The following is a 20,578-nucleotide window of genomic DNA, read 5'->3' as shown; positions in this document are numbered from 1 at the left end:
AATTGGGGTTAAGTACTTGCCTTTTGTCCAGGGTCACACAGCTAGGAAGTGTTAAGTGTCTGAGGCCAGATTTGAACTTGGGTCTTCCTGACTTCAGGGCTGATGCTCTATTCACTGCACCAACTAGCTGCCCCTCTAATTTAATTTCTCATCACTTACTTCAGTTGTTTTATTAGATCTTCCAACCACTCTGAGGATATTGCTGAATTATCTTGTTCTTCTGAAATCTTAAACTGGGATTTTCTTTTAAGTTGTATTTTTTATTTTCAAAACATATGCAAGGATGATTTTTCAACATTAACCCTTAAAAACTTTGTGCTCTGATTTCCCCCTTGCCTTGCCTCCACCCTCTCTCCTAGATGGCAAGTAATCCAATATTTTAAACATGATAAAAATGTATGTTAAATCCAATATAGGCATACATATTTATACAATTATTTTGCTGCATACAAAAATCTGACCAAAAAGGAAAAAAATAAGGAAGAAAATAAAATTCAAGCAAACCACAACAAAAGGTAAAAATGCTATGTTGTGGTCCACCCACAGTTTCTCTCTCATCATCACAAGATCATTGGAACTGGCCTGAATCATCTCATTATTGAAAGCAACCACTTTCATCAGAATTGATCACTGTATAATCTTGTTGTTGCAGTGTACAATGATCTCCTGGTTCTGTTCATTTCACTTAGCATAAGCTCATGTAAGTCTCTCCAAGCCTTTGTGAAATCATCCTGCTGGTCGTTTCTTACATAACAATAATATTCCATAAATTCATATACCATAACTTACTCAGCCATTCTTGAACTAATGGGCATACACTCAGTTTCCAGTTTCTGGCTTGTACAAAAAGAGCTGCCACAACATTTTTTGCACATGGGGTCTCTTTCCCTTCTTTAAGATCTCTTTGGGATATAAGCCCAGTAGTAACATTGCTGGATCAAAGGGTATGCACAGTTTTATAAATCTTTGGGCATAGTTCTAAATTGCTCTCCAGAATGGTTGAATCCATTCACAATTCCACCCATAAATTGTATCCCATAAATTGGAATTTTCTTACTACCCTGTATTAGGAATTCTTCTGAAGATTTCTGGTTTGTTTTGTAGGCTCATTACTTTAGTATCTTTTTCCCACCCACCTCCCAGAGACTTTTGTCTGGGGAATTTCCTTTTTCCTCTTTGATGGTTTTATCTTATTTTGCGTGTCTTCAGCTAATTTAAGGGAGTACATTTCTTATAAATATCTCAACTAAGTCTTATCAGAATGACAGTGGAAAATTCACTGTATTAGTGTTTAAATACTGGCATTCAATGAACAAAAAAATGGGAGATGTAGATAACAATTAATTTTCCCTCAATCCTTAAGATTATAACCATACTTCTTATTCCAAACAGCAATAGAGCAGATTATGTGATAAGACTAAAAGATATCAACAATGATTTAGATGGCTATTGAAAATCCTTAGTATAGGGACAGCTAGATGGCACAGTGGATAGAGCACCAGCCCTGACGTCAGAAAGATCTGAATTCAAATCTGCCCTCAGATACTTAATACTTCCTAGCTGTGTGCCCCTGTGCAAGTAACCCCAAGCAAAAAAAAAATAAAAAAGAGAGAGAGAGACAGAGAGAGACAGAGAGAGAGAGAGACAGACAGACAGACAGACAGACAGAGACAGAGAGAGCGAGGGGGGGGAAGGGAGAGAGAAAAGAAAGTCCTTAGTATGGAAACATAAAATCTGCTAATAGTTCCAGCAGCCTCATGTTCCGGTAATTGTTATAGTCATCACTGTCACACTAATTAGTAGAGAAAGTGAAGTCTGCTCATCATAGAATGACTTTGTAGCATCCCTGTTAATTTTTTCCTGTAGCCATTGCCTTCTGAATATTTCTTTCCTCTATTTTTTATCTTTATTATGTTTTTTATATTTATTGTTTTATTTGGCTATTTTGAAGTAGTAAGGGGGATTTGGTGTTAAATGCTACTTCTTAATGAGGAATCTTCTCTAAGTCTTCTTGCTGACCCATTCTTCATTTTTTAAAATCTCCACAATTTTTCAACAAATTCTTTCATTTTGATTTGGGGGCTTTAATTTTTATACAAATTCTTAAATAGTTCAAGGGTGAATTCAAGATGGGAGAAAATGAAATTATTGTATTCCTTGTAATTATCACACTATGAGAAATATACTTGAAAAATACAAAAGTTAATCTTCTACTTACCTGAAAATCCTGGAGTTAAGGATGCCAGTTTTCTTGCCAATTTCTCTTTATCCAATTCAACTTCTAGTTTTAATGGTCTGAGATGAACTTTGAAAATGGATGCTCTTCCTTTTATATCTGGTGGCCCTATATGATTTTTTTTAATGAAAGATTTTTAAAAAATAACTTAATATTTACATTTATCCTCTTTGAGAAATAATATTCCACAATGAAGATATCTCACCAATAAAGATTTGTCTATCAAAGCGCCCTGGCCTCATTAATGCAGGATCTAGGATATCTGGTCTATTGGTGCCTGCCAAAATGACTACATTTGTTGTTGTATTAAAACCTGAAAGAAGATAGTAAACATGGAAGAATTATTAATGTTGTAACACAGAAAATGAGAGCATGTTTGCTTTCAAAGTGTTTTATTATCTAATAATCTTTTGGCAACAAATCAGAAATAATAGTCACTAATGATAATAAAATAGCACAATGATAGGCAGATTTTTAAAAAAACTTACAAAAATACTTTTGAAGCAAGATATCACTTCATTAAAGTTAATACTTTAGGCTGGTAACAGGCATTCACCATTGAATAACCAAAAAGCAAAATCTTCATGGACTCAATTCTATAATACTCAAGATCACTGAAAAAAATGGCTAAATCATTTGGATTGGTTTAAAGAAATAGAAGAGCTTTATGATAATATTTCAGGAACATCTTTGCAACCAGAAGGTTGTTCTTAACAGATTCAATGATCAATGGGAATAATGTAAACTATATGTAGAAACCTTGCAACATATTACTGAGGACTATAAAATTTATTATCTACCAAATGGTAGACTTTGTGGCTAGAATTCTAAATCAGAAACTATCTTTCATGAAATAAAACATGACAAATCTCCAAACTTCAAAATATCCAATAAAACTGCTAGAACCACAATATTATCATAGAACAAATTCCTGCCCATAAATGTTCATACATAATACTGATACAATAGAAACTTTAAAAAGAACAGTTTTAAGATATATATATTTTTGGGGCAGCTAGTTGGTATAATGGATAGAGTACAAACCCAGAAGTCAGGAGGACCAGAGTTCAAATCCGACCTCAGACACTTAACACTTTCGGCCGTGTGACCCTAGGCAAGTCAACCCAATTGCCTCAGCCAAAAAAAAAAAAAAAAAAAAAAAAAAAGGATATATTTTCTGGCCAAAGACTTATATAATCAGCCAAGCAACATGAAATGAAAAATTTTCAAAATACAGAGAGCTAGCAGAGATCAAAGTAATGTGTGAACAGGATGATACTCATCATCCCTGTTGTCTTTTCTGCTAAAACTATACAAAAGATGCTTTCAGTGACTTTATAGAAGATGAGTTTATATTCTAATCCTCATTCCATCACAAAAGAAATTGTTTATCTACTGGTACAAGAGTACACAGAAGGTTAAATGTATGTAATAATAATAATAATAATAACAACAGGAGAGCAACTTGCTCCAAAACCATTTTTATCTATTATCTCAGCAAAAATGAGAGAGAATAAAGGATGATAATAGTTAACATTTAGCGCTTAAAGACTTTACAAATTTTTTACTGAATTATCTAATTTATTCTTTATAATAATTCTGTAATTATTATAAATAAAAGAGGTTCTATGGACATTAGTATTATTCCCATTTTACATATAAGGAAATAGAAACAACTATTCATCTTATACCTGTAGTTTTGAGGTTTGCAAAACAATTTTATCTCATCTGAGACTCACAACAATCCTAGAAGACAGATATGTTATCATCCTCATTTTACAAATGAAGAAGCTGAAAAACATTGTACCTAAGAATCACAGAAAGTTAGCAACGGTCTAAAACAGAATTTGAATTCAGGTCTTTTGGGCATCTGTCCAGCATTCCATTCATAATACTACCTAACTTCCTCATAGCTTAATAATTGTGGTAAAGGGGGCAGCTAGGTGGCGCAGTGGATAGAACACCAGCCCTGAATTCAGGAGGACCCGAGTTCAAATCTGGTCTCAGACACTTAACACTTCCTAGCTGTCTAACCCTGGGCAAGTCACTTAACCCCAGTCTCAGGGGGGGAAAAAAATAATAATTGTGGTAAAATTGTCACATATATAATTTTAAAAGTTCAAAATCAGGTTCTTGAGGATAGACAAGATAAAATATAAAAGATATTTATTTAGATAAAAATACAGATAATTTGGAAAACTAAATGCAGATAAGAAATGTTATTTTTTTTCCCCTACCTCCAACTCTTAAAGTCAGGATGAAGACTCAAAATGTTATAGTAAGTTGGCTTAGGACCAAAACTTGTGAACCCAAACTATTTAACAATTATACATATCTCTGAAATTTTACATAGCAGTCATTTATGCACTATGAAACATTGTATAGGTCAAAGCTCCCATTTCTTACATATTTAACAGTGTTCAAATGTACTATGACAGAAAAGAAGTGAAAGGTTACCTAAATTGATTCTCTTAAGTGAAAGAAAAAAAGTAATTTCTTTCTTTCTTTTTTCTTTTTTTTTTTTTTTTTTTTTTTTTTTTTGGCTCAGGCAATTGGGGTTAAGTGATTTGCCAAGCTAGGAAGTCAGGTCCCTCCTGACTTCAGGGCTGGTGCTCTATCCACTGCCCCATCTAGCTGTCCCCAAAGTAGTAATTTCTAATAAGCTTTGGGTGATAACAGAGAAAGACCACTATTTAATCAATAAAGGAATATATATATATAGAATCAAATTCAAACTATTATCTATAAATTTCTCTGTGGGCTCTGAACGTTTCAGAATGGTAAAGAATTCTGAGATCAAGATGAAGTTTTCATTTAGTATGCCAAAAGCTGGTTTTTATTCTGGCATTAAGCAAAAAACACTTTAGTATGTAATTAAAGTCAAAAGATTATATTTTACTAGAATATAAGCCTCCAAAGGCAATAACTATACCTGTCTATAAACACAACATTCTGTAAGAGGTCACTTACTGAATCTTTTAGTTGAATCAAATTGAAATTTTAGTAAACTAGCAAGGACCACTTGATTTTTATGCTTCCTTATATCAATTTAAGTTATAAATCACCTACAGGAAGGTTTAATTGGTTAAGTTTTAATAGCCGTAGTATTTTTGCAGGGTTTTAGTGAGAGGTATTATCATTCTATCTTCATGGCCACTTTTTTATATACATAAGAGAACAGTAATAGTTATTAAATAAAATAAGTTTGAATATTTACCATCCATTTCTACAAGAAGTTGATTAAGTGTATTTTCCTGTTCACTTTGGCCTCCAAAGTTGCCTCGTCCTCTCTTCCTACCCACTGCATCTATTTCATCAATGAAGAGAATGCAAGGGGCATTTTTACGAGCAACAGAAAATAAGTCACGGACCTTAACAAGAAAACACAAAATTTGAATTCAGTTTAGTCAATGATATAGTATTTTGAGAGCAACTAGAGTTATATTGTTTTAATATTTCAATATTACATACTGGAATATATTTTGAACAAGCCAGCTTCTCAAGGTAACAAATAAATATATTATGTGGTAATTAAATTGTTTTAAGATCTCAAGGCAGTGAATGAACAAAACTATTCTTTAATTCTTTATAACTATGTTCATATCATAATAGAATAATTATCCTTTATAACAAAAAATGCAAATAATATCATATCTTTATCCCACCAAAGGTGAAATGTTATCAAACTCCAATTTTAAGAGAATACAACTAGTTTTAAAAATTCAGACTATTCTGAAGTGATCACATATCATTGTTGAAATAGTTAACAAATCAAAAAATGATCTAAATTTCACTTTCAACTTATTTGCAAAATATTAAGCAAAGCATATTATTTTATTTAATATGTATCAGAGTTTTTTTTCTCTATAAAAATGGTGAAATTGAATGCGACCCTCTTGAAAGGACTATTGTAAAAACTAAGGGGGAAAAAATTTATAATATACTTTGCAAAAATTATTTCATAAATAAATAGTCTAGAAGTGTTAATATTATTGCTGGTACTTGCAGTATCTATAATCAAGTATTAAAAAAATCTTAAAACACTTCTTTTCTATGCTATGTTATTTTTACAGATTAAATAGGGTTTAGACTTTTTTACAGATTAAGTAGGGTTTAAACTTTCAGAATTGTGCATTAGCCCTCATTTTCAACTAAGCATTTCATCAAAAGAAAAAAGTAACAAAAAGAAAAATCTCCAACTTTTTGGGTTTTTTCTAACTTCCATTAAAATTGTACTTCAATGAACATCCTAATATGAAAATAATGAAAAAATTTCTCAACAGTTAGAAAGTGCAATAAATCCTATCAACCTGGGCAGACTTTTACTATAGGCTTGATGACAGAGTGTATTCTGCCATCTAAGGACCAATATTGCTAAATCAGGAAAGGTTCATCACTAGAGGGTTGGCTCTATGATAATGATGCTTATCAGCTTATGAAAAGCTGCTTATGAAAATCAGGCATACAAGGGTTTAAATCTGTTTAAATGGATAATACATATACACTCATAAAATCATGGATTCTTGATATGATGAAGTTATTTTCTTCATAAACTTCCAAACTGGTAAATGAAAAAAGGATTGAGGGATAGGAAATTCAGACATTTCTAATAAGGACCAATTTTAGGTACAAGAGATTTATTTTCAGAGGCACCTGGAAAGTGTTCTGTCCAGAAAAAAAAAAATGCTACTCCATCTTTTTATTTATGCTTTATCCCTAATTAATACTTAATTAACTTGAAACTTTTTTTTTATAAATACAAATGTTCTCAGCAAAAATTACATTTTAAAAATCTTTTTAAAAATTTTAAAAGTTTTCATTTTTAAAGTTTTTTGAGAGGTTTTAGGTAAAAAGATTTTAAGCACTAATTATATAAGAATAAAAATTTGACCAGAGAGACATATTCATGTTATGTTCAACTAATTAATAAAAATTACTTCTTAAAAGAGATAGCTAAATGCTATAATGGTTACATAAAATTGTATTCCTGAGGAAGAAAAAACAAGATACAGGCTTGCTATAATATGGGTCACTGAGCCCACTGTAATAAAAGAAATCCTCAAAGCTAGTAATAAGAGATTCATGTATTAAGAAACAAAATATATATGACTATTTTCGTAAATTCTCAAGTAGAACAAAAACTTACTCTAGCTGGACCCACACCAACAAACATTTCCAAAAACTCGGAGCCATTTACTGTAATGAAAGGGACATTGGCTTCTCCGGCTGTTGCTTTGGCTAGAAGTGTTTTTCCAGTACCTGGAGGACCTGTTAGAATGGCACCCTTCAAAAACAAAAATGGAGGGAAAAAACCCACACACAATTAAATTTGATTTTCATGAAATAATTATAATATATAATTTATATATTTAAAACAAATTATACATACTCTATTTTCTCAAACATTTGAATTAGTTATAAAATCAAAATGCAATTACTAGCAAAGTAAAAAAAAAAAAAAAAAAAAAAAAAAAAAAAAAACCACCAAGGAGTCTTTAGAAGATTAAATGACTTTAAAACATGTGAATTTAATTGACAGCATAAGAATTTCATTTCATGACCAGCAGGATGAATTCAAAAAGGCTTGGAGAGACTTGCATGAACTGATGCTGAGTGAAATGAGCAGAACCAGAAGATCACTATACACGTCAACAACAATACTGTATGAAGATGTATTCTGATAGAAGTGGATATCTTCAACATAAAGAAGATCCAACTCACTTCCAGCTGATCAGTGATGGACAGAAACAACTACACCCAGAGAAGGAACACTGGGAATTGAATGTAAAATATTAGCACTACTGTCTATCTACCCAGGTTACTTATACCTTCGGAATCCAATACTTAACATGCAACAAGAAAATTGGATTTACACACATATATTATATCTAGGTTATACTGTAACACATGTAAAATGTATGAGATTGCCTGTCATCTAGAGGAGGGAGTAGAGGGAAGAAGGGGAAAATCTGGAAAAATGAATACAAGGGATAATGTTATAAAAAAATTACTCATGCATATATACTGTCAAAAAAATTTATAACTATAAAATTAATTTTAAAAAAAAGAAACTCAAAAATAAATAAATACATAAATGAAAATGAGACTTGAAAAAAAATTTTTTTAAATAATAAAAATGAGAGACTTGGAAAAAAAATTTCATTTCAAAGGTAAGTTTCTTGCTATGCCTTTGCATTACCAATTATTTAAGTAAGTCATACTTACTTGCATAAAGTTAAGTAAAGGTCCAAGAACACAAGGATAAATAAGACAGGCCTTGCTCTCAAGAAGTTTACAATCTAATAAAGTAAATGTTAAACTTAGGCAATAAAAAAATAAAAAACTGCCTAGATATTTGAGGTAAGGGGATTCTGGCTCAAAAAGGATAACTTACCTATTACCTATTATCTATTCCTTTTTTCACATTTTCTTATTCTCTCAATTGTTAGTATTTTCCTCACCTCACCTCCAAATTACTTTGCATATCTTTGAATTTTCTTATCTTTACATATTTTCTCCCAATAGACTGTAAGTTACTTGAGACCTAAGGAAATTTTATCAGTGCCTTTATATGTAGTTGGCAACAATGTTTTAAATAACTGGTTTTATACAATTTTTCAGGAATATATGTACCAAACATATATTGTATTGTGTATTATAAATGTGACTAATAATGCTTTAAGAGAGATTTTGTTAGGTATTCAGCAATACATTTTTATGGAAAGAACAGAAAAACAGCTACAACTATTTTAGGAGTGTATCCTTTAATCACAATTATATATCTATGCAACTAATACATTCATATACTGAAAACTAATATTCACAGTAACTCAAATGTGATCATGTCAGAAATCAATTTTTCTAAGTTAACTTTACCTTTGGAATTTTTGCTCCTAAGTCTTGATATTGCTTTGGATTTTTCAAAAAATTCACAAATTCCATTATCTCTAATTTGGCCTCCTCACAGCCAGCCACATCTTTGAACTTTACATCCATTTCATCCTTTAAGACCTTGGCAGTGGTTTCTCCTACACTGAAGAGACCTCCCATACCCCGGCCTGTCCGACCCATACCAGCAGGCCCTCTTCTTAAAGTATATAGTAAAAATCCAATTATGAGGACTGTTGGAAACATGCTCAGCAGAAATGAGCTAAAGGAAAACAAAACAACATTAGTTTCTTTTATGATCAATTTTTTTTAGTGCTTGATAAGATTTTCTTTAATTTATGTATTTCTAGTTAGAATTCAACGTACATATTTAACATGGAAAATGAAGAATGCTAGTATTTGAGGGCAAAAAAGAAATTTCTATTTCTAACTGAAATCATGTACTCTTATCACAAATGAAAAAAACAGCTTTTAAGCAGCAAAATGAAAAAAAAAATTAAATAGCTGATTAAAAAATACTAAGAGATGGGAAAATTTAAGTAAATGTTTAATATGCCAACAAGCAAACGTTGGAACATTTTTGAGAATTTATTTTATCAATACTGCCATCTAGTGAAATAATAAATATTAGTAGTTTAAAAGTTCCATTAATGATTCTTACCCATCACTTTCAGTAATGTAAACTACAGGTAACCGATTCTCCCCTTCTATGCCTAATTCTTGTTGTAAAGTTTCCAGATTGCGCTCAAAGGTATCCACACTACCAATGTTAAACCAGACATATTGCTATAGAAAAGGAAAACAAAAGATCATGACTGTGTCAGGTGAAGAAATAAAAAAGTTTAGGTAAGTATAAAAAACTAAGGGTAGTAGTTCAATAATAATTCATGTTTATATAAATATAAGAAATTTTCAAATCAAGTGAGGAGAAATAACATCAACAAAACAAAATCAGAGCTTCTTTAGTTATTAAAGTAAAAACTATTACAGAATGGTTAATTCACTATATCAATTAAAAAACTAATTTACCCCATCAACAGGAGTTTTTCCTGGTGTAAAAGTCACTCGAACAAAACGCTTGTTCACTACTTCTAGCCTGTCCACCTATATTAAAAAACAAAATAAGAATGTTACATATTTAAATATTAATTTAGAAAGTGTAAGTATTGTTTTAAATTCATTTTAAGCTAGAATGTATTCCAAACTTCTACCTTTGCTTTTAATCAACAATTACCTTGGCAATAATAAGTGAATCAAGAACATATCTTGGGATGATCTTAATTATGTCCACAGCAATAGTCATTGTTAAGGTCAATGAGTCTAGATCTTTAAATAGCAGAAGTATGACAAGAATAGAACCCCACAAAACATCTTTAGAAATACATATAACTTCCTTAAAAGAAACAGGGTAGATACGATATTGAACTTTTAATAAGGAATACTTGGGTTTAAATCCCACTTTTGACACTAGCTGTGTGATCACAGATAAGTAAAGTAGCCTTCTATTATCTTTAGTTACTCCATTTGTAAAATGGGAGTAAGTTATATAGAAACTACCTATACCTTAAATGGCCTTTGAGAGCCTCAAACAGAGGTTTCTAAAGCACCTTTTTAAGGTAAATTTAAATTATTCTATAAATGTCAGGTATCCTATTTATGATGAGGGGTAGAAGAGGAGGAAGAAGGGAACAAGCATTTATTAATTATTAAGCCCCCACTATGTGCCAGGTACTGGAGGTTAATTGCTTTACAATATTATCTTATTTGATGCTCACAATTCTTAACAGGTATTATTTTTATTCCCACTGTATTGCTGAGTAAACTAAGGCAGATAGAGGAAAAGTGACTTTCTTAGGGTTATAAACCTTTTAAGTGTCTGAGGCTAAATTTGAATTCAGGTCTTTCTGACTCTAGGCCCATTGTGCTACCTAACTGCCTTTAACAGGATCCACGAAGAGTTCACCAGAGTAGTTTATTTAAGAAAAGAAATCGCGGGGGCAGCTGGGTGGCGTAGTGGATAGAGCACCACAGCCTTGAATTCAGGAGGACCTGAGTTCAAATCTGGTCTTAGACACTTAACACTTCCTAGCTGTGTGACCCTGGGCAAGTCACTTAGCCCCAGCCTCCAAAAAAAAAAAAGAAAAGAAAAGAAAAGAAATTGCTGCTGTCATCCCCTACAAGATTTTTAGTAGTAATGAACAGACTCCAAACAAATGAAGGGAACCAGGACAGAATATTCTGGAAGAATCTATCATCACAGACTAACAGGCAAAAGTAACTATATGTAAAGGATGAGCTTTAATATCTCTTGAGGCTGCTCCAAAGAAAAAAAGGGAATTCAGTGGGTCAGCAGGAGTACATAATCACATTTTTCTTCAGCAAGATATATTTTTGCTTTAGTCATCCAAAGAGGTACCCATTTCTACTTCTTAAACTTGTTTGTTGTGCTTCAAAAACAACTGTTATTCTTTATAATGCCATTCTGTGACAATATATATGCAAAATTATATCCAACTTATCAATTTTAAAAAGGTCTACATAAAGTATTTAATTCACTGCCTAAGCTTATACAATAACATTAAGGGCATAAAAGAATACATGACAGCAAAAAGCAGGCCAATCATATAGTGAGAATAACAGATGATAAAATGGATTGCACTGGTAACCCTAAATAGTATAAAATACAGAGGAAAACACTTCCAAGGCCTCAGGTGGCTTCTCTATGAAGATCTAGAGGAAGACAAGGATAAGAATCACACAGAGTGAAAAAGCTCATTGGAAGAGTGTAGTAAGAACACACATTTCTATGAAATTATAGATCTATCATAGTAAATTTACAACGTATCTGACAAATCAGTTCTTATTAAGGTGTCACTGACTGATATAACTTACTCTACTCTCCTTAGAATATCTGTATTTTAACAAGAAAATAGCAAATGTTACTTTCTAATGGTACAATTCCAGATATCAAAAGATTTGTTAAGACATTCTTAAGAACACTCAGATCTACTCTGATTGCTTCTAAAGTTAGTCTAGCTTGTGACACGCTTATTAAACAGTAAATTCAACACTCATTAAACAGTGCCAGTCAACGGGGAAAATACAATGTTTAGATAAGGCACAATCCCTTTGTTTTTGTGGAGATAATACTTTATTAGCTACAAAACATATTCACCAATTGTTGGCATCATCAACAAAACATATTCACCAATTGTTGGCATCATCAATTTCTTACTAGACCATTTCAATCTTCGTGCCTTCATATGTATCTCAAACTCAATCTGTTCAAAACAGAATTTGTTTCCTTTTCACAACAAACCTACTCATTTTCTAAACTTTCTCTATTTCTGCCAAAAGCACCACAATCTTTTTAGTTTACAACCTTACAATGATTCTTGGCTCTTTATTCATTTATCCCAGAAAAATCAATTGCCAACTCTTTTTCTTTATTCTGACCATAATATCCTTAACATATTATCCCTTCCCCACTCACAAAGTCATCACCCTTGTTCAGGACCTTATAATAAATTTCATCTGTTGAATAAGCAGTAAATGAGTAAAGAAATCTTATCAGCTATCATGAAATGACAAACAAAACCATCCTTGACTAATAAGGGAAGTGAGAAATATATAAACAGGTTAAGTAAAAAGAACCATCAAGAGACATTTAAATGTTAAGACTATTAAAAACAGTTATTTTTAGGGTTCACTGGTACAGCAGCTCTAGCTTCAGTTTAGAGGCAGACTTTATATACTACCCCCCCCCCCGCCTCCAGCCTCTATGTCACCCTAAACTTGCTTGAGCTCATCAGGACCAGAAACATCACAGGCCTTCTAGACAGACCCAGAGAGAGCCTAGAAAGTCTAACTTCACAATCCAGTTTCTAATCCTTCCAAAGTTCCCCTTGGTCCCCCTACTTGCAACACTTCTAAGATCCTTCAATAATTATTATGTGAGAATATCATTGAGGTACCAGGAACTTCCTTTCATTTCAAAACAGTCAAGGCTTAGCAGAGGAAGGGGGGCAAACCCTTGCCCTTACATATTCTCCAAGTGGCAGAAACAGTTTTTCTTCACTGCCCCAGCTATATCCTACTGACTCCATTCAACTAGAGACAAAAAACAGAGCTCCTTTTGGTCAAGATCTTTACCAGAGGTCTGAAATTTAAATCATAGCCTACTCCCATGTTCCTGGGAGCTAAGATGGGATTACGGCCCCTTCCAGTGTGGAAGTCCAGATAGGAGAAAGAGATAAGTTGGGACAGCTCTAAAGTCAAGAGAGAGAAAGCATATATTATGAATCAATAGTATTAAAAAACTGCAAAAAGGGTCAAAGTTAAGGTTTGAAAATTCTATTCAAATGTCAATGTACTGAGCACTTAGATCAATGATAAACTTTTTGAAAGAGTAGCTTCTAAGAGGATTCTAGGGAAGATGGCATAGTAGGCCAGAAAATTCCAAGTCTCCAGATTTCTTCCATAAATAAGACAAAATGGCACCAGGAGTGAACATAGCAGGTTAAAAACATATAATGTTGGAGCAGAAGAGTAGTCCTCCAAAGACAATCAGAAAAGATCTGACGAAAGACAGTAGAACCAAGGGCTTGGCTCCAGTAAAGTGTTAATGCCTCAAGGCTAGTTCAGTTGAAACAGCAAGCAGCCCACCTTGGGGCTAGCTGGATTGGGAGGTAGTCTTAATCACAGTGAAAGAAATTTTCACTTCCCAGACAATATAAGGAGTCCTGACTCTTGAGTGGCTGGGAAGGACTGAGGGGAATTTCTGCTGATAAGAAAATGCCAGGCCCCACCTGAGCTGCTGAAAACTCCACATAGAAAACCAGCATAGGCCCCAATAAGCATAGTAGTGGGGGCAGGTCTTACCCCAAAGAGTAACATCAAATGGTCACCTGCCCAAAAAAGAATTCATAGAAAACTTTAAAAAGACTAAAAATCAAATGAGAGAAATTGAGGAAAAACTAAACAAAACAAAACAAAAAACAATTCAAGAAAAACAATATTATATAAAGTTAATCAACTAGAAAAGATTTTTTTAATCATCAGTTTTTTATTTTTCAAAATAAATCCAAAGTTTTTAATCTTCACCTTTGCAAAACCTTGTGTTCCAAATTCTTCTCTCTTCCTCCCTCCCCCCCACTTAGACAGCAAGTAATCCAACATAGGTCAAACATGTAAAATTCTTCTAAACATATTTCCATACTTATCATGCTGCACAAGAAAAATGGGGAAAAATGAGAAAGAAAAAAAACAAGCAAGCAAGCAAACAAAAACAAGGGTGAAAATACTATGTTGTGAGAAGATCCAGAATGTTTTGGTTTTTTTAAATTTATTATAGCTTTTTATTTACAAGTTATAAGCATGAGTAATTTTACAGCATTGACAATTGCCAAATCTTTTGTTCCAATTTTTCCCCTCCTTCTCCCCACCCCCTCCCCTAGATGGCAGGTTGAACAATACATGTTAAATATGTTAAAGTATAACTTAAATACAACATTAGTATACATGTCCCAAACAGTTATTTTTGCTGTTCAAAAAAGAATCTGACTTTGAAAATGTACCATTAGCCTGTGAGGAGAGATCCAGGATTTTAAGAAAAAAAAAAAGATTCCTTGAAAAATTGGGTAAGAAAAAAGCCAAAAATGCTATAAGAAAACCAAGAAATAGTACAAAAATATAAATGGAGTAAAAGCTGAGTATGATATGATTCTAAAAAAGCAAAACCATGAATGAAAAGTTAAAAAAAGTAACTAAGTTACATGAATGAAGTACAAGAGCAAGAAGTGACACAGAGAATTAGATGGGGAAGGAGGACTGGTAGTTCTCAAATCTTATATTGGGAATCAGTTAAAGAGAGAACAATGCATATATAACTAGAAGAATATAAAAGCCTTCTAAATTTATTAAGAAAAAAGAGGAGGAAAGAATGAGAAGAGAGTGTATAGAAGGGGTGTGAAGATAGGAATAAGATAAAAGAGGGAGAAAAAGAGTAGGAAGAAAGGATGGAGAAGGATAAGGAAAGGATATTTTCATATCCTTATTTCAAATGAATAGAATTTATCAGAAAAAAAATGCAGTTTTGATCCCAGAGGGACAAAGTTAAAGTTAAAATAGATTCAATCAAAAGAGAAAAAAATTAGGGAACTTCACTATGTCAGTCTTATTAATCAATAACGTTTTAGATATTTAAAACAACTAAATAGTATAAAATTGGAATAATGCTGTGGTATAAGTTAATTATAAATTCATAGATTTAAAAAAAAATGGAAAGACTTAGACCTAAGAAGAATGATGTTATTCACCACCATAAAAAAAGAGGACAAAGATGCACAGTACAACTTTTTATACACACACACATTCACACACACACACACACACACACGTGTATGATTATAGATCTTTAAGCATATGAAGATATGTATGATATGTGTGTGTATGTGTTAATGTTTAACTGTATTCTGCTTAAGGAAGGGAAGGGAAGGGCAAAAAAAAAAAAGTAAAAAGTACACATAACAAAAGAAATCTTCAAAGAAAGCAAAGAAAAATTGGATAGTTCTGACATTTATTATAAATACTTTCTTGAAATGGAAAGTCATTGCTTCTTATTTTGAATCCTTTCATGTTTTGCTGTGCATATGACAATGTCTTTTACTTTTTCTCTTTTCTATTTTGTATTTAAATTTTAAAAAATTAATTTTTAAAAATATTTAAAAAGAACAGCTTCATGTGAGCAGCAGAGACAAATTCAAATTTAAGTGGAAAATTCAGAAGGTGTGGAAGAAGCTGAGAATACACAACTCTCTGAAGAAGTCAGTAAGTGTAGAATGAATACTAAGTACTAGATAAAAGTCAAGTAAAAGTTATGTACTATAATTTAATGACTGAATTTGATTCTATTTTCAGAGGTATCAGTTCAAAGACTCAAAAAAAAAGAAAAAAATTTATAAGATGGATCTATGAAAGGAATGAGAATTAATGAAGTTGAAGATAAAAAAATTATGAATTATAAGGTAAAAGTTAAGTGCTATTCAAATGGATTCGTAGATTTAACCATGAAGTCAGGATTAGGTATAGAAATAAAATGAGGGAGAGATGGAGTGGGAAAATAGAAAAAGGTCAAGGAGGTCATGATAAGAATGATAAGCAATTTCAGAATACAGAAATGACAGAAGAGGCAACTGGTATTTGTGGGAGAAATCTTGCTGCTTACCTGACAACTGTATTTTTGCTTAAAAACACACACACACACACACACAAAAAAAAAAGAGTTGTAGAAAGCATCTGTTTGTATCAAGACTTAGAGGAATCTGCTAATTGTCTATCTAAGGCAGATGAATGATGGAAGAAAAGAATAAACAATTAGACCTGTTCAAAAGTAGAATGGGCTGCTTTTGTGTATAGCTATTTTTTTTTTCTGAAAAATGTTACAGAAGAAGACATAAGACCACTAGTCAAAGAAGTTGCAGAAATATTGCTGGTTAAGCTGAGTTAGATTAGCTAGCCATTTGATTTATTTCCAACCCTTGAGTTTCTGTAAATCAAATGGCTTGGAGATGAAAGTGCAACCCACCTTCACAGAAGTTGAGAGGAAGAAGTAACTAAAATTGAGAAGGTTGAGGAATTAAAAGGATCATAGTTTTGAAGTATCATCAATATGAACAATGAAGCCAAAAAGGAAAACAGTAGTAGAATGTGACATACAGACGAAGACAAGCAGTGAGGTAGCACATATTAAGTTTTTACATAAATCTGCAGAGATTTTCTATAGAGATACAATGTATTCAATTTTTGTAAAATCCTTATGTTTCTGGAAAAGTATGCTTAAACTGAATTTTTCTAAGCTGAATCATTTTAAATGAATTAAAGATACCTATGAATTAAAGAAATAATATGGTAAGTACATTTATTTTTTAGGTAGAACAAATCACTGTGTTCTATTTCTGAATTATCATACCTCAGTTTTTCTAAAACTCAGGGATCCAAAACTCAACTACAGCATTATCAGCATAATTCAATTATTACAGAGTTTAATTTCCTCTAGAAAAGCTATCTTACTGATTGTTGTATTAGTCACATTTTTGTTATTCAAATCAGACTACTTTATCCTCTTATCAGACATTTTTATCACCCTATCCATTCTTATACTAGATCTTACTTACCACTCCTTTGGAAAGATAATTATTAACAAAGTCCTTCCAAGTGATTTCTCTCCCAGAATTCTTGAAGAAAAAGTAAAACATGATAACTGCCCAAGAAAGAAGACTCCAAACAAAGTACATTCTGAACTCCTTGTCATCCCATGGAATGTCTCCCTAAAACACATACAAAAAAGGGAAAAATGAAACTCCCCAAAACTAAACTTCCTATGGAACAATGAATATAAGGTAAAGCAAAATATGCAATGAACAATTTCCTCCAAATATTGTGAATGCTTTAAAATATTTTCTGTGGCTACTTTTATAACATAAGAAAAGGGAACTCAAAATTGAAGACAAAGTATGAAATCAAACCTTCTGAAACCTGGACAACCAATGAGAGTCATCTCTCTTGCCACCTCGTTTTCCACCTCCTCCTCCTCCAGAAGGACGCTGTGTACTAGATGGCTTTGCTTCTGCTTAGGAAAAAAGAGGCATGTTAGACTCTATATACAATATATTTTTAATAATATTATATTTCATTTGTAAAATACTTCATGATAGCTCTCAAAAGTGACTATTATATATCTTGAGGAGGGGGCAGCTAGGTGGCACAATGAATAGAACACCAGCTCTGAAGTCAGGAGGACCTGAGTTCAAATCTGACCTCAGACACTTAATTAACACTTCCTAGCTGTGTGACCCTGGGCAAGCACTTCAGCCCAAATGCCTCAGCAAAATAAATAAATGAATGAATGAATGAATGAATATCCTAAGGAAAAATTATTTTGTCAAATGGTCAAAGTCTTAAAATTAGTTCTCAGGACCAAAAGCTGGATGTGAGTATTTTACATAATCCCCTACTCCTTCAAAATACTCAAGGAATTCCTTTTCTTTCCAATGAGTTTTCTATCTTTTATTAATCCTTTTTCTCTTTTACTTTTCATCCACTTTTTCACACAATAAAGTGAAATAACATGCTCTCTAATAAGTGCTCAGATACACAATAAGGGAACCATGCCCTTCATGTTAAATCCAGTAAAAATTTGTCGGATTTCATTAGACTAATTAATCTGAGAGTTTAAGTCAGTTATTATTTGTTATCAATAATGCTACTTCCAAACAAAACAGAGAGAGAAGCAACATGGGCAAGTCATTTTTAATTTGGCAGATATGTCCAATACTGATCTAGAAAAGCACAAAGATGCAAAAACAAAAGAAAAATTTTAAATTTGCTTTAGTTTCCAGATCTAATTAGACAAAATACTCCTTTCTTTTTCACAAAGTTAGTCAATAACCTCACATGCAAGTATTACAAATTGGTCACTGTTATCTTTTTAAAGAAATTGGTCATTAGTACTTAGTACTAAAACCAATTATTCAGAAGTAAAATAGTAGCTTTCAGTTTTACCCTGTATTATTTTAACCTACAACTTAAAAAGCGACAATAATTTTTATGATCTATGAAACAAAGGAATTAAACTTTAAACTCATGGGCCATAGTAAAATAATTTTACTATTTTAAGAACTTAATCAGCATGGATACTCCTTCCAGCAACTGAGATATAAACTTATCTATAACGAGATAGATGGCCTTTGGGACTGAAAAATTAATCACCAATCAGCCAAGCAAAATTAATGAGCCTTTCCAAAATTATCAAGGCTAGTCTTTGAATAACAGACAAACTCCATTGTTGGGCCTGAGGACAAAGCTTGTTAAAGTTTACAGAACCTGCCAAACCCTGCCTTCAAGGACAGCAGTCCTTCACTGAAGAGGGACTTTACAATTCTAAAATTTTCAAATGGATCTGTATTCTCATCAATTCAGAAGTTTCCTCCAATGATGCAACACCCCTCCCATCCCCATGCCTGCCAATCTGATGCTATGTGGTTCGTGTCCTCCCAAGTTTGCTATAGCCTCCAAAACTTTAGTAAATTAGGTAAATATTTTAATATTAATCATTAAAAAGTTACCTTTTGTTTCTTGCACAGGCTCTTTAGATTCATTAGCTTTCTTTTTGTTCTTTGCATTAGGAAAGTATTTTTCAAATCCTGTTATAAAAATAAGGAAAACTCAAGCTGAATTTTTAAAAATCTACTATCATGAAATTTAATCAGAATAAGATACAAGTAGTCCTTCCTTCAACCTATAAAAATGTATCAAATTTATAATAAAAATAGCTAGCATTTACGTTGTGCTTTAAAATTTGCCAAGAACTTTACATATATAATTTTTACTGAATCCTCACAAGAACTTTAAGAGGAACATGCTATTACTAAAACCTATTTCTAAAATGAGAAAAGTGAGACAAAAGAGATCAAGTAACATGGCCAGTTCCACAGCTAATGAATGTCTGAAGTAAAATCTGAGCTAAAGATATGATAAACTGAGGTTTCTGGGGGAAAAAAAAAAAAAAAAAAAAGCTTAAAATAATTTTTAAAAGAGTTTCATTTAGCAATATTGGCATAAACTGAAATTCAAAAACAGGATAAGACAGTGCACTGTATGTATGGACAAGAAATTAACTACAACGTTGGATGAAATTTTAAAAAAAACAGCCAAGATAGAAATTCATAGAAAAAGCACAATAAAGAAGCTGATAAAATGGTTTCTAAGATCGAAGATGAATCAGTACAAATATATAACATATGGCTAACAATAAGAAAAAAATACAAGTAATCATGCAAAGAGGCAAATTTTATCTTAGAAATATCATTGAAACTTGGTAAAATAAGACTAAAAATGGGACTATAGTTCTGGAAGGGTAGACATCCAAAAGAAATATGATAAAAAGGTGATGAGAGGAAAAATCATTATATATTAAGAAGATAAGTCCCACAGTGATTACAATAGTGAAAATAGAATGAACAACAGTCAATTAAACCTTAATGCTACAAAATTATAATAACTTACCACAATCCCAAAGAAGAATTCTGGTTTAAATTTATCACTGCCTTAAATCCAACCATCCCTCAGTTTCCATTGATTTTACTAATAAGATCTGATTGAGTGACTTACCTGCTGCTCTAAGAGTTCCAATAGTTCATTATAGACTTTTGGATCAAATATAAATGCTTCTTTTGACATTTAAAGTTCTTCATAACCTAGTCACTTCCAGTCCTTCCAGACTTCTTCTTATATTCTCCTCTAATCTACCAATGCAGGCCTACTTGAAGTTCTTCAAACAGAACCCTCCACTTCCCACCTCTTTGATTTTACACTGATTATTTTCTAAGTCTAGAAGGCTCTACCCCTTCATTTCCATCTTTCAGTGTGTGCCTTGTTCTAGCATTCAGCTCAAAT

General features: G+C 32.2%; 1 protein-coding gene across 3 annotated transcripts in view; it reads right to left on the bottom strand.

Moving 5' to 3' along the window:
- AFG3L2 (AFG3 like matrix AAA peptidase subunit 2) overlaps window positions 1–20,578 on the bottom strand; it is a 53,796-nt gene that overhangs the window by 24,488 nt on the left and 8,730 nt on the right. For 2 of the 3 annotated variants that reach the window (XM_074274741.1, XM_074274732.1), the window contains 10 exons: window positions 19,249–19,326; window positions 17,650–17,753; window positions 17,299–17,451; window positions 10,154–10,228; window positions 9,786–9,910; window positions 9,113–9,386; window positions 7,383–7,520; window positions 5,454–5,607; window positions 2,442–2,549; window positions 2,219–2,344 (listed from right to left, as the gene is read on the bottom strand). In XM_074274741.1, the coding sequence (XP_074130842.1) occupies window positions 2,219–2,344; window positions 2,442–2,549; window positions 5,454–5,607; window positions 7,383–7,520; window positions 9,113–9,386; window positions 9,786–9,910; window positions 10,154–10,228; window positions 17,299–17,451; window positions 17,650–17,753; window positions 19,249–19,326 (1,335 nt within the window). The remainder of the gene's footprint in view (window positions 1–2,218; window positions 2,345–2,441; window positions 2,550–5,453; window positions 5,608–7,382; window positions 7,521–9,112; window positions 9,387–9,785; window positions 9,911–10,153; window positions 10,229–17,298; window positions 17,452–17,649; window positions 17,754–19,248; window positions 19,327–20,578) is intronic. The other variant, XM_074274751.1, reaches the window with a different exon arrangement.

The sequence above is a fragment of the Sminthopsis crassicaudata genome, chromosome 1 (assembly GCF_048593235.1).
Source record: "Sminthopsis crassicaudata isolate SCR6 chromosome 1, ASM4859323v1, whole genome shotgun sequence".
NCBI lineage: Eukaryota > Metazoa > Chordata > Mammalia > Dasyuromorphia > Dasyuridae > Sminthopsis > Sminthopsis crassicaudata.
Note: the sequence above shows the minus strand (reverse complement) of the source record. Positions and strands in the feature narration are given on the sequence as shown.